The following is a 14,321-nucleotide window of genomic DNA, read 5'->3' as shown; positions in this document are numbered from 1 at the left end:
AAAACACCTTGATGGTTTTTTATTTTACTTCTCCTCTCAGTAAAGGTCTCATTTTTATCTTTCTACTTTTAACAAAGCAGTCTCAATGTTATTTCTGATTTAGATTTTAGACCTTATTGATTTTTACTATACTTTTCACCCAAGTAACTGCTTTAGCCCCAAATAATAGGACAGTATTTCCAATAAAGTTCTTTATTTGCTTGTTGAATATCAATTAATTAATTTGGTACCACCTCATTTTTATCTGGATTGTAACTCGTGTGGAATAGTTTCAATTTAGATCACGTTCTGCATTAAGCTTTAAGTACAAAAATGTAGCCATGAAATTTAGCCATATTAAGAAAGAGCTGCATGAACATCTATAAATCTATGTGCTCCACAAAACATAGCTTGCACAGTTCTTTCCAGAGTAGGTTCCTTTCATAGATATATTAAACAAAGAATAATTTCAATCTTTATGTCCCAGAATTATGCAACCATTAACACAAACCTCCATGGACATGACAATAGCTCATCACAGCTATGGCTGTATGTTTAATGACCTCTGTTGGGATTTCAATTTCCAAGTACTGAAATAAGAGATAACTGCTACTGTATACCTCAAGGCTAATGTAGCACTTACTACTAATTAAAATTTAATTAAGATAATTTCTCTGAAGGACTTCACCTGGGTATTTTTGACAAACAAAGCCATAATCGTTTGTATTACAAGTTCTCGTGTACCATCTTCCAGTGGAATGATGAGCATGACTATTGGACAATAAAGCACACCTTTTTGACTCCTCTTGTAAGATAGGACTATTAAGGTGTTCTGAAGTCTGCAAAAATAGAAGTTTACAAATGTTAGCTGATATAATTAGCTAAATTTCAGACATATTTTATTTAAACAAACTTGAGGAAATATTCACAGCTAAAGCACTGCAATTACCTTATTCTTAAGTATTTGTTCCAGAATGATCCCCAAAGGACCAAAAACCTTAGCAAGCACTGACTGCTCTTTCAATTTGGATAGTTGAGGTCAAAAATCCTCAGCTGTGCTCCACTGGCAAAAGTGCAATGCAGTGGTCGCCGGTGACCTCTCCTCCTGAACCCACCGAGTATCCTGGGTCAGGCAGGGGCACCTGTTTTGCATATGTTGGATGAGTGCCTTTGCCAGTATGGCACATCTTGGACGCCTGTTATAGGAATGGAGGACAGAAAAAGCAGCCTGAGGCCTGAGCCCCCCCAACCAGGGGAGTCCCACTTCCACCGCTGAGCAAACCTGTATGCTGGGTTTATCCTGGTGTTTTGGTGACTGGATGGTAGTGAAGCTAGTGCCAAGGAAATTCCTGACATGAAAAAGCCCACCCCATTGGCTCCCCTCCGACATCATGGGTTATGTTTCAGGTCGTTCTGTCCGTCCCAGGCCCAGTCAGGATTTGGCCACTGATCAAGTTCTTGGTGAAATCCTGTTGTTTCAAGGTCCCACTACCACCAGGCTTCTGCATCTGATACACTGTTAGCGAAGAGGATTTTTCTTCCTGTTAACTGTTGTGACATTTTTAAGACCTGGCGCTGGAAAATGTCCTCAAATTCTGATCACTCTTCCCACCCCCCCCCCCACAAGTGCTTACTGCTGTCTGCAAACTGGAGGGTGGGGGGGGGTGGGGGTGGAGTGGAGAGGAAGCAGCAACAGTGACTGAGAGTTACGAATTGAAATGAGACACCTAAATATTATGTTTTGGTGGCCAGCCTTCATAACAGTAGTAAAATATCAACCCTGATCCAGTGGCAAGTCACTAGGTAGCAAGATTTGCATTTCCAGATATTGTCATTAAAGAGAGTTTTTTTTGCACGAAGACTTGAGGATAAATCCATGGAGAACACATTTTTCAGCAACATACCTGTAGTAAAGATATTCTAAATCTTGAATACGACAAAAAAAACTTAGTTTATTTAGTTTATTCATAAAACAAGAAAAATTAAGTTGACAATTTTCTCAATACATATTTCAAAAATATTGTTAAGCATATGAATTTTAATTTGAAATTGTTAATTGCTTATATGACTTATATTTATACTAACAACAGCATAGGGCTAGAGTGTTACATCATGCCTGTCTGGTCAAACGTAGACATAAATTTAAGGTATAAAGTAATTGGCAAAAGAACCAGAGGGGAGATGAGGAAAAAAATCTTTATGCAGCAAGTTGTTTCGATCTGGAATGCACTACCTAAAAGGGTGATGGAAGCAGATTCAATTATAACTTTCAAAAGGGAATTTGATAAATACTTGAAGGGGAAAAATTTGCAGGGCTGTGGGGAAAGAGCAGGGGAGTAGGACTAATTGGATAGCTTTTTCAAAGAGCTGGCACAGGCACGATGGGCTGAATGGCCTCCTTCTGTGCTGTAAAAAAATGTTGCTGCTGCTATTATCCAAATAATTTACTTGAGAAGATTGCAATCTATAATGACCGACATGAGAGATTGAGTGAACAAATCAAATGACAAAGTACTGAATGCAGCCACAGCACAAATAAAATATTCCCAGCTGGGATATGAATGAATATTTCATGATAAAAGATTTATATCCTCGATTGTTCCAAAGTAAAATAAGTAAATCTGAATCAATGCAATTCAAATGCTCAGTGCATTGACAGGTAAGGAAATTATGCATTCAAAACTTAAACAGCAGCTTCGGTATATTACTATAACAATAGTAAAACTGTAGTTCAGTTTATACTACCATTGCCATTGAAAAGAAAAAAAATTACTGAAAGGGTCATGACTGATATTCTTAATGATAAAATCACTGTATTGATGCGCAGTCAAAACTGTTGCACTACAGCCACACCATTACACACAGCTCGATTCTGTAATCATATGTATGTATGTACCTTGCTCAGTAATGTACAATTTCAAATGGCAACCAAGTAGAATCCCTTTCTGTTCAACTAGGCCAGTGTAATATGGATAGGAGTCACATGGGTGCCATCAATTACTCCCTGTACTTTAGGAATTTCAACAGTCTGGTGGAATTGGGCAGCCATATTCTGCTACAGTTGGGTTCAGGGGAATAGACAAAAAGGTGCTGGCTCTCCTGAATAAAGCATCACTGACATCTTTGATGTGCACATGTACAGTAAATTGACTGATATTTCAAATGTGTCCTATGCTAGCCTAACTCAAGGCACTCAAGTGTAGAACCCCAACCACCGCCCCTGCTAAGGTCAGATAGCAGCATAAGCCAGGGATCGAACCATGAAGCTTTCTGGTCTGTACTGCTCATTTGGGGAGTCTTGTTTTCAGAAGTTTATTAAATATTATAATTCTGTACCTCCCATGGAGCATATGAATTGCTGCCACAATATGGCAGACGCAATGGGGCAGATTTTCATTTCCTTTGTACCTGGGGAACAATCATGAAATAGAGGTGGAGACCCATGATACCAGTCTCCAACCACTTTATATTGCCCAAGAATTTCCTGGGGATCTCTCAGGGGAGATTGGGAGTAGGTACAAGTGTGGGGCAGCTATGTAAATAGGGTGGGAAGCCTTGATGGGGCCTTCGATTTTCTTGCAGGTGCACCAGGTGGACACCCATTAGGAAACGTTCCCAGAAGTCAGGACTTGCACCCAGCCCCTTCGGATTGTAGGATCTGAGGAGGCAGGTGGGAAGGCCATGCAGCCTGAGAAAAGGTAAATGGAATCTTTGTTTTCTGGTCCCAAAAATCTTTGGGTTGGGGGTCTTCTGGTTGTTGTTTTTGGACAGCAACCAGAAGGCCCTGCAGCCAGCGTCCATTACTGAGCAGCAGAACCCTCAGGCCCGGGGAATGTTGAGACAATGTGTGTGACCTGAACCCAAAAATCTAGGCATGTTCAGGCCATATCAGGCAGAGTGCACTTGACCTAGGCACAGACGGGGTGGGAACATTGGGACCTATATCCATATGAGCCTACTAAGTCACATGCATTTTTTTTTATTGAAAGTTATACAATCTATGCAAAGCTTATTAATAAACAGTACATTTTGATGTAGCAGATTTCAAAAAAACAAACTCACAGGATCATTTTTATAAGGATCTGCAGTGTCTCGTGCTGGCTCATTTGGTAACCAGTTTGTATACTTCACAGGCTTCCCATTAACCCAACGTTCAAAATTATCACTGTGAAGACCTATCCAAATGCTGGTTGATCTATCCAGGAGCTGGATTGTTAAAAATGCTGTGAATTTAAAAATTGGAAACAGAATTGACTCGATCTCTGAATAAAGCTTTCACTACCGATGGCCTAGATAATAATTGTCACTAACAGACATATGTGAATAGGAAAACAAATAATCAAGTGCTAGAAACAGTTAATGTACATCATTGGGTTATTAAGCAACAGCATAATCTAATCTGGAAGCCCAAGCAGTGACAGCATTTGTAAAATACCATGAGTTTTATTTTATTCTTCCCTGCCCAGCGGGAACCGGTGGAGAGGGCTTTAAAATGGACAGTTTTGACATACCACCCCATTCCCGCTGGAATCCTGCTGGCTACCATTTCAACTGCTCACTGCAGTTAGGGGGCTGAGGCGCCTGACAGAAGCAGGCTGGAGTGTCACACATTTATGCAAATTGAGGATTGCATTTTAATTCTCCTAAAAATGATCTATATATGCAAGATATACGAAACATCCCGTTAGTTATTTTAAAATACCTTGTTCTATTTCATTTTCTATTGTAGCAAGTGTTCCTCCATGTATAGTACAGAACATTTGAGAAGAATACCAGTGCTTTAGCTGACTCTTGTCCTTTGGGGCATACACTAGGAAACACTGTTACAGAAAAATAAAAGTCACCAGTAAAGTTTCCTTTGTGGTGCAAGTTTTTATAAGTGATGAGCATTCTGACAATCTATCTACTGTGTAATTTGCCTACAAAATAATTGACTGCATTTCAAAAGTAATTCATTGCCTGTGAACTACTTAGGAACATCCCGAGGATGTGAAAAGTGCTATATAAGTACAAGTTATTTTTTCTACTTTTGTCAGTTGCAAACATAAAGAATATCAAGCAAAGAGGACACTATCTAGCTTAATATTTGATATGAACGTGACACAAAAGTAACAGCGTACAATTTTCTTTTAAATTATTGCCTTTAAAATGATATTACTGACAAATGCTTACTCCACAAATGGATAAGTTAACTGGTACTACAACCAAATACTACTAGTCTGTTTAATATGTAAAAAGATCTCAAAAAGTTTTTTTCTTTTTCTAAAATCACCTTTTGTTCAAAATACAGCCAACCTTTTGGACACGAGAGGTCTGGAAGGTAACTCTCATCTGTGCGAACCTCTATCAGTGATATATTGTGACGTTTACAGATGAAAGGGAGGGACAGAACGCATTTGCTATCACCCCAGCGCCCTGTCGGTAAATAAATATGCAAACAAATAATACAAAATTATAGTACAGATGTAAGCATTTCAGCTGGATTAGGACAACTTTACAATTTAACAGACATAAGATCCGAGGAAGGTATTAAAATGTAGATTTTAATGTGTATTTTACAGTACAATTTAAGTATGCAGAATTAATATAGTCAGAATAGCACTTGCATCTTTCCAGCAACTATCTAATAAACTAGTTGCTGTAAGGAGCTGCCATCTTGGCTGAAAATATAGCGGACAAGTTGGTGTCAACGTGATTAGCTCGCTATAAGCATTGTATGGTATCCAGCACCCTTATCTTTGACTCTTCATTACTCTTTACTATTTTTACATCACGTGGTGGTCACTATTTCCCAATCATTATCCTATTTTCACATCACTTATTTGTCTCACTTCATTTCTCAGAACTAAACCAAGCAATACTTCTTTCATTAGACAACAAACATTCCAATCTAGGAAGCAGATGGACACATTCTGAAAAGCATGCCTCACTTTGACCATAGGGATTCCCTTTATCCCAGATCATCTTTAGACAGTTAAAAACACCCAATACTATTACCCTGTTGTTCGTAAATATCTCTCTGAACTGTCTTCAGATATGGCCCTCTCATCTCTACTGTTTGATGGTCTCCACAGCCCATACCTTCAGCCGTCTAGGTCCTAAGCTCTGGAATTCTCTCCCTAAACCCCTCTCTCCTCAAAACCTACCTCTTTGACCAAGCTATTGGTCATCCATCCTAATATCTCTAAGTGGTTTGGTGTCAAATTTTGTCTGACAACGCCCCTGTGAAGCACCTTTAGATGTTTTTACTATGTTAAAGGCGCTATATAAATGCAAGTTATTGTTGTAATGCACAATGAGAATTGTACCATTTCTCATCCTATTCCTAACCATATGGATTCCGTCTTAACAAAACCGTCAGGACATCCTTACATTCTAGCATTGTGATAGAATCCTTCACTATGCTGCCCCTCCTCTTTTTCTCCTGAAAATGTTACCAAGAATATTAAGTTCCTATCCTGTCCAACCCTAAACTACATTTCTGTTATAGCTACTATACCATATCCCTCTATAGTTATTAATGTTTCTCACTCTTCAGTTTAGTTTTGAATGCTTCGTGGATTCACATAGACACCACTCAATCCTGACTCTAATTTTTTTGAAATATTAAACCTTATTCTTTTTACTGGTTTTCTAATTTAATTTTTTGATACCTCTTAGCCCTTCTACAGTACTGTATGTATCAATTTAACAGTTCCAGTAACTCAGGAATTTCTTGCAACTGACTCCCCCTGTGTTCTGAACTATTGAATACTGCCTCTTGGCTGACCACAATCTGCAGAGTACGATTGATCCTCTTTGATGTTGCAGAGTGTAATCATTTGCTCCTTGGGCACAGAGATTCTCTGCTCCAGAGACTTAATTTTTCTGACATATGTTGCCCCTGGATACATTGAGGATCCATGATAGCCTACATATCACTCTTCACACACACCACAAGGGTTCCCTGCAATGCCTTTGCTCAGTGTGTAATTTGCCAACTTAAAAATGTAGACACATTATTTGCCTGAACATGTGCTAGCATCAAACTCTCACAAGTGTTTACTCACTTTGTACAAGTATTAATTATAGAAAAAAAAACAATAGGCTGAACTTTCAACCTTGGCAGGGCGTAAAACAAACACACACACACAATTTCATATATAAAAATTACCTTAGTGCATAGGTTAAAAAAAATAGTTCTCCGTGCATCCCTAAATCCCTCCCCCACATAATGTAATCTGAAATTATGTCATTAACACTGTGGGAAAAAATAAAGTATTCATTGTAATCATGCACATTTAATAGGATCTTTATAAATTTTCTACATTCAATGCCACCCTCTTCCCTGTTTATCAGCACAATACCATGGATATCTCACAACTGTTTTCTCCTAATTATAACAAACATTTGTCACTTTTACATATTTTCGTAGATGGCCTTGGATTTTTGCTCAATGCTTGAGATGACCCAGGGCTGGCATGTATTTCACCCTCTCTCCAGTTAAAGCCTACTGTAAGAATCCATGATTCTGCTTTGACTGATCTCAGCAGTAAACAACTCAGTGAAAGCAGTGTTGTGGATTCTTGAAGTGGTTCTGACTAAAAGGGAGTGTGCTCCTGGAAGTAAGAGGCTCATCTCAAACATTTGCGCTCCCACAGAGAGCCAGAAGTGTTTTTGTTTATTTCATTCCAAATCAGGGCTGAGACCAGGGAGGAAGTAGGAAGGCTGGGCAATGGATCATTGCCAGGGTAATGGCAAAAGAATGCTAAGTTGGCATGCAAATATTTGTTTGTGTGTTTTGCATGTGTTCTTCACACTGGGTGTCAGGATGAATGTTCAGCTGTGGTAGATCTAATGTGGTGTAGTAGTGGGGGAGGGTTGTGCAAGCTCCAAGCTGTTTAGATCTAATAGGGAGGGGAGGGGGAAAATGAAGTTGTTGGAGTGATTGAGATGGCTAAGTTTATCATTTTTTGATGAATTGTTTTTAAGATGTTTATTCAGTAATATGTTATTTTTAGGGATATATAGAGGAATGGGTGGGGGATTGTCATGGTAGCTGAAATTATTTTTAATTTCTGTTTCACCTATCCCCATTTGTTGAGCCTCTGTTACATCAACCACTCACTGATCAATAGCACAAGTAAGACTGAGCAGAAGCTCAGGAATGACCCTATGTACAAATAGCCATTACAGACAAAAATATTTTCTTATACAGATATAGAGGACATCATTACTGATTCTGTGTTGGGTCCACATTATCTATGGAAACTATAGACAATGTCATGGAACAATGGCGACTTGGACTGTAGTTATGCTGTGGTGACAATCAGATGAAGTATGCGGGGGGTATGATTTTATATTTAAAATTTTAAATGTAAAATCATACCCCCCCCCCCCCCCCCGCATACTTAGCAGTTGGCTTGCTAAGATCAATGGCAATTCTCTTAAAAAAATGCTTCCACACTGCTCATCCATTTTATACAAACCTAGCAAAATTATCTCACCAAATATTAAAGTAGCAAATTTAGTGACTGGTATAATGGAATAATTACCTGTTTTTGATGACATGTAAACACATCTGCCACTATGTTTATGCAAACGGCTTGGATAGTTGTCATCCCAGTTGTTGTAATACAATGATGAATCATCTATCCAGCTATATACAAATAAATCATTTAATAGGATAAATACCATTAATGATTGATTAAGGACATGACAGGACAATTTTTTGAGTTTGTTACTCCTTACCGGAATCCAGCTTTGGCATTTTCTGCATATAATCCAATCCACCACTTTTCAATCTCGCTTGTTAAAAGCTGCAGAATATTAAACGTTTCATGAATAAGAATTGCGTGAATCTGTGTCTTTTGTTGTAAGTTGCAAAACATTATTTACATCAGAAAGAACTCTGAACTAACCACCAGAGAAATCAATAAAGCCAGATGAGCCAGTACTCAAACAAACCAATACATGGCACTTGTGCTGAATGAGTCATCATGCGCTTCCAACAAGAAGGGTGGAGACGATGCTGTTGTGCAGGTGGAAATAGGCAGTATCATAGTAGGTACAGCACAGGAGGCCATTCAGAGCTGTGCCGGCTCTTTGAACAAGCTATCCAATTAGTCCCATTCCCCAGCTTTTTCCCCAAAGCCCTGTAAATTTTTCCCTTCAAGTGTTTATCGAACTCTCTTTTGAAAGTTACAATTGAATCTGCTTCCACCACCCTTTCAGGCAGTGCATTCCAGATCATTACAACTCATACAACTCGCTGTGTAAAGCTCTAAATGCATCTCTAATTATGTTCTTATAATGTTCTTATGAACCTAAGAAATAGGAGCAGGAGCAGGCTGTACGGCCCCTTGAGCCTGCTCTGCCATTCAATAAGGTCATGGCTGATCTTCGACCTCAACACCGCTTTCCTGCCGGATCCCCATATCCCTCGATTCTCTTGGAGTCCAAAAATCAATCGATCTCAGCCTTGAATATACTCAACTTGACTGAGCATCCACAGCCCTCTGGAGTAGAGAATTCCAAAGATTCACAACCCTCTCAGTGAAGAAATTCCTTCTCATCTCAGTCCTAAATGGCCAACCCCTTATCCTGAGACTTTGCCCCACTCTCCAGCCAGTGGTAACAGCCTCTCAGCATCTACCCTGTCAAGCCTTCTCAGAGTCTCCTATGTTTCAATGAGATCACCTCTTATTCTTCTAAACTCTAGAGAGTATAGGCCCATTTAGTTCCTTGCCAAAGATTTTGTAGTTCTTCAAAGATTTTTTCTGCAATATTGGCACAAATGGTGGAATTTTGCTGCATAAGGTTTACAAATTGTATTGGATTTTTACACATCTGTAACAATCCTGTGAACAGGAAGTCTATAACATCATTTATTCAGATTCATTTAACATTGGATCATATAAAATAAGAGTTTAGAAGAATAAGAGGTGATCTCAATGAAACATATGAGACTCTGAGAAGGCTTGGCAGGGTAGATGCTGAGAGGCTGTTACCCCTGGCTGGAGAGTCTAGAACTAGGGGGCAAAGTCTCAGGATAAGGGGATGGCCATTTAGGACTGAGATCAGGAGGAATAATATGTGAACATATTGTTCCAGGAGTTAAAGATTTGTAATGATTTAAATAAGTGGGCATTTATATTCTTTGATAGTACTGAGAAAATAATGCATAAATCAGAACAACATATTTTTGGAGATACTGCAAAAATACACTTCATTCAAAAGATTTAAACTCAAGAATCCAATTCATGAATAGCCCAAATAAGTAACTGGTCAGTTTTAAATGAGGCAAAATTAATGCCCACTCTTTATTATGTGTCACATGACTGGGGTTTTAAATGTCCAAAATAAATTGTCTAATAATTTACGTTGCTGCAGCTTTGAACTTAGTTGCAATCTAACCAAGAAAACAAGATGACACACCCCAACAAATGAGGTAGTTTCAGCTCATGCCTCCAGTAGCACAGTTGCTTCTGACTGCAACATAAATCTAAAGTGGCTTGTCATCAGAGATGAAGGCAGCCATGCTTTTTGCAGCAGTTGAAGTGCTCATGATCGCCCTCTAGAGGGCAGAGAAGCAGTTTTTATTTCACTGACCTATGTGCATCTTTCCCAGGCACTGGGGAATGTAGCACCTTCCCAGAAGAGGTCAGTTTGCAACTTTAAAACAACTGCACGCATGCAAGCGATGTGGATGCGGCAGTTGTAAAAATGACCCTGTTAAACAAATATTGATGTTTCTACAGCTGTGAGAGATGTAGCTGGTATTATAGAACCACTTCAGAAAGTGCTTTTGCAATACAGATTCACTTCAAAAAGTGCTCTGAGATACCTTAGGTTGTTAGCGCTGTAAAATCTGAAGCAAAGTCTTGGTCTTACTTTACCTTTTCTATCCTGCTTTTAATGAAGTCCAGCTCTTTAGGGGTATTTATTGATGCCAAGTCACTACCCATCAAACTACAAGCCATAGCAGCGGCAAGCCACTTCCCCTCAGTCTCAAAAAACAAATATTCAGCTCCTTGAAAGAAGACCCAAGGTGCAAATGCATATTGCTCTTCTGCACAGAGGAAACAATTCATAATTTACATGATTATAAATTAAGCTACACACAGCTACTAACAGACAACATTTTGTTCCCACCAGTATTACAAAACTGTCTCCATGATTCTATTTATAACCCATTAACAGAGAAATATGGTTGAAAAGCTTATACTGAAAGAATTAGTAACACAGAAATGTAGTAATGATCTGGTGGAGACTTCAGCTAGTTTATCTTTAAATTATATAGTGTATATATATATATATATACATATCAGTGTTCAGACTAAGCACCATCGTTACATTATTCTTATGACAAACAAACAAAGAGAAAATTTTAATATTTTAATTTTAGACTTCTGGGCCTGGATAGGGGCGGGGCAGGACTTTAGCCCACCGCCCGTGATGAACCTGACCTATTTTAATTGTGTGTGTGTGTGCCAAGGAGGAAGGTGCGGTGCTGCTGCAGCAGGACTCCCACTGCTGCACTAGAAGAGGGGACAAGCTTAAAAGGGGGCAGAAGAGTCCTAACAAGGTAAACATGGAATTTTTTAGACCTTGCAATGGGCTGAGGCCTAAAAGGGAAGGTATCGTCTCCCTCTAAAAGGTATTTTTTTGGGATAGTGTAATGGTTATGTTGCTGGAATATTGCTCTCAAACAAGAGACCCGAGTCACGAAGGAGATTCAGACTCAGTCTTCTCTCCTCAGGATAAGATCATCAGCTCCAGTTGAATCGTCTGTGAAAAGGCGGAAAAACAGTCTGGTCAGGACCTGCACTCCCGTGCAGACTCCAAATTAAAGCCAACAGTGGTTGTGTCAGTGGCTGTGTAGATGTGGTGGATAACTAACTGAATCAACACTCTATGAAATATATATTGCATTGTTTTCTGGACAATTATCCTATGCATTTATAGAATGCATAAAATGTATTCTATACAATTTAACTTATGCATTTAATGCTACTTTTGCTTACCATCAATGTACCAGTCTGGTTTTATCAGTTCAGTTCCTGGAGAAAAATGGGATTATCAATTAAATATACACTGCACATATTCCATAATATTAGATAAAATAATAATTGCTAACCCTTTCACATTTTTTGAAAACAAGCATTTTACCTTTCGACATTTTACAAACCCATCCGAGCTTTTCATCACATCGAAAAGGCGCAATGGTTTTATCAAATTTGTATGCAGCACAAATTCTGACATCATCATCTTTGTCTTTGTCAAGCGAAAACAGAGAAACAACCTAAAGAGCAAGAGGTCATATGATGGCTTAGTTTCTCATGACAGCTTCATACCTGACAATCTGAGAAGTTATTTTCTTTTCAGGTGTTCCTCATTTTTGTCATTTCGAATAAATGATTGATTTTATCTGTTCAGCAATGGTTTATTGTCCATTTGGGGGAAAAAAGCATGCCCAATGCCATTCACCATAAATAGAACACTTATTAACCCAGTTTCCTGTAACTTTTTTTTGTCAAAAATATACATCCGATGATATGCTTTTATATCCGTCTAAAGGATGAAATTATGAAAAGGCTCATTTATCAAATTCTTGATAACAATAAATTAAACAGACTAAATAATATTTACATCATAAAAATGGTGCCTTCTGGGATGATTCACCATTTTGTTTGAAGGAGCAGTAATAACTAAAATCACTGAATTTTAGAGTGTAAGAATGTATGCCAAAAAAGCAAAATAAAATCATATTCCAGCTATTTTGGTTAAAGATGTTTTGCCAAGCTCTCTCGATGACTCAACAAGTTGATGCATTGAGTTGTTAAACCATACAAACCAGCACTGGATGGCTGGGACAGTCCCAACCAACATTTAACAGCAACCAGCTCATCAATTTCTCACTTCCTGTTGTCTGTTCTCCTTTAAAAGTCATGTTCTCTTTGAAAGCCCTTTTCTGTTTGAAAGAATTGTACCCCTTTATCTTTGAAAGCACTGCTCCACATTTTCTGTCCGCTTTTGAAAGTCCCACTTCTCAGCCCATTCTCCTTGAAAACCCTGCTCCCATTCTCTTTGCAAGCCCCACAACCTGTTCTCTTTTGAAAGCCCTGCTTCCGGGTTATTTGAGAGAACAGGCCATCTGGTTCTCCCTCATCTTATCCATCTTCCTTACATGCAGAAAAGCTCCAATGCCATAAGAAATATAGCAAATAGAAAACTTCTAAAAAGAATAAAAAGAGAAAAAGATAAGAAAAACAAAAAAGGGTGAACAGAAATTGAGAAAGAGAAGTAAGTGAGTGATGATGGAGAAAAGTGAGGGACACGAGAAACAAAGTTGAGAAGACAGAGCATGTGAAGGGAGAGCATGTGAAATAGAAATGGGAGGGAGGCAGGAAGAAACAAAAGCGGAGAGGCGAGAGAGGAATACCCAAGGAGAGAGAGAGAGAGAGAGACAGACAGAAGTGAGAGAGAGAGAAAACTAAAAGAGGAGTGAGAGAAAAGTGGGAGAGATAGCAAAGCTGTGAAGGAGAGAGAGAGAGAGAGAGGAAAAAAAAGAGAAAAATCAACAGAGATAGAACCACTGAATCAGATAGTTTTGTTCAAATTTATTGTCAACAATGACAGTTGGCTTGAACCAGCTTTGAATGAAGACATGTAGGCAGGGCAATGAATAGTTAGGTCTCTAGTGTCCCTACCATCATTTTACCAGGGTTTGCACCAATGCAGACCAGGAACGTTTGCTCTCTGGTTTGGGCTGAATTAACCCTGGTGATGTTAGGGGTGCAACAATTGTCCTCAGTGTCCTTTGAGTTTAGAAGTGGGAAAATCAAAGTTCCTACTCCTGATTGATGTCCAGTGACCCTACTGGAAAGGCACATGTGTGGAAAGGAGCCAAGAACAGGATCCGGCGGAGGGGCATTGTGGGAGAGGAGCCGAGCCGAGCGGAGGGAGCGTCCGATAAAAGGCGGGATTTCAGAGCGCTGAGAGGAGCCGAGCCGAGCGGAGCTGCGACCGAGTTCGAAGTGACGTCAGGAATCAGATCGGGACGCGACACAGGGGAGGCACCTGATTGGTGAGTAGGTTCAGGTGAGTATTTCTACTTATCTACAGTAACTAAAGTAAAAGGAAAGGGAAGGTCTGCAGGTCTTATAGGAAGTAGCGTTTATTTTTTAGTGAATCAAGGTCCCTAGTGTAGTTAACATTCTCTAAATTGAGAACAATTTAAAGGAGTAAACTCCTTAAAGGGAGTGGTAAGTAGTTTTTCTTTCCTTTTTTTTTCTCTTGACATTGTAGTTGTTCTTAAGCTAATTTAAGGGTTAAGTCATGGCAGGAGATCCCAGGGCCGT

The 14,321-nt window shown here is 39.1% G+C and overlaps 1 protein-coding gene across 2 annotated transcripts in view; it reads right to left on the bottom strand.

The window, feature by feature from the left end:
• pla2r1 (phospholipase A2 receptor 1) overlaps nt 1-14,321 on the bottom strand; it is a 95,196-nt gene that overhangs the window by 21,333 nt on the left and 59,542 nt on the right. For both annotated transcript variants that reach the window (XM_067987398.1, XM_067987399.1), the window contains exons 15-23: nt 12,130-12,262; nt 11,985-12,020; nt 10,857-11,029; nt 8,710-8,777; nt 8,514-8,617; nt 5,252-5,394; nt 4,682-4,799; nt 4,042-4,202; nt 668-818 (exon numbers count right to left, since the gene is read on the bottom strand). In XM_067987398.1, the coding sequence (XP_067843499.1) occupies nt 668-818; nt 4,042-4,202; nt 4,682-4,799; nt 5,252-5,394; nt 8,514-8,617; nt 8,710-8,777; nt 10,857-11,029; nt 11,985-12,020; nt 12,130-12,262 (1,087 nt within the window). The remainder of the gene's footprint in view (nt 1-667; nt 819-4,041; nt 4,203-4,681; nt 4,800-5,251; nt 5,395-8,513; nt 8,618-8,709; nt 8,778-10,856; nt 11,030-11,984; nt 12,021-12,129; nt 12,263-14,321) is intronic.

Source organism: Heptranchias perlo, chromosome 7 (assembly GCF_035084215.1).
Source record: "Heptranchias perlo isolate sHepPer1 chromosome 7, sHepPer1.hap1, whole genome shotgun sequence".
Taxonomy (NCBI): domain Eukaryota; kingdom Metazoa; phylum Chordata; class Chondrichthyes; order Hexanchiformes; family Hexanchidae; genus Heptranchias; species Heptranchias perlo.
The sequence above is the reverse complement of the archived record's forward strand: the minus strand, read 5'-3'. Positions and strand labels throughout refer to the sequence as shown.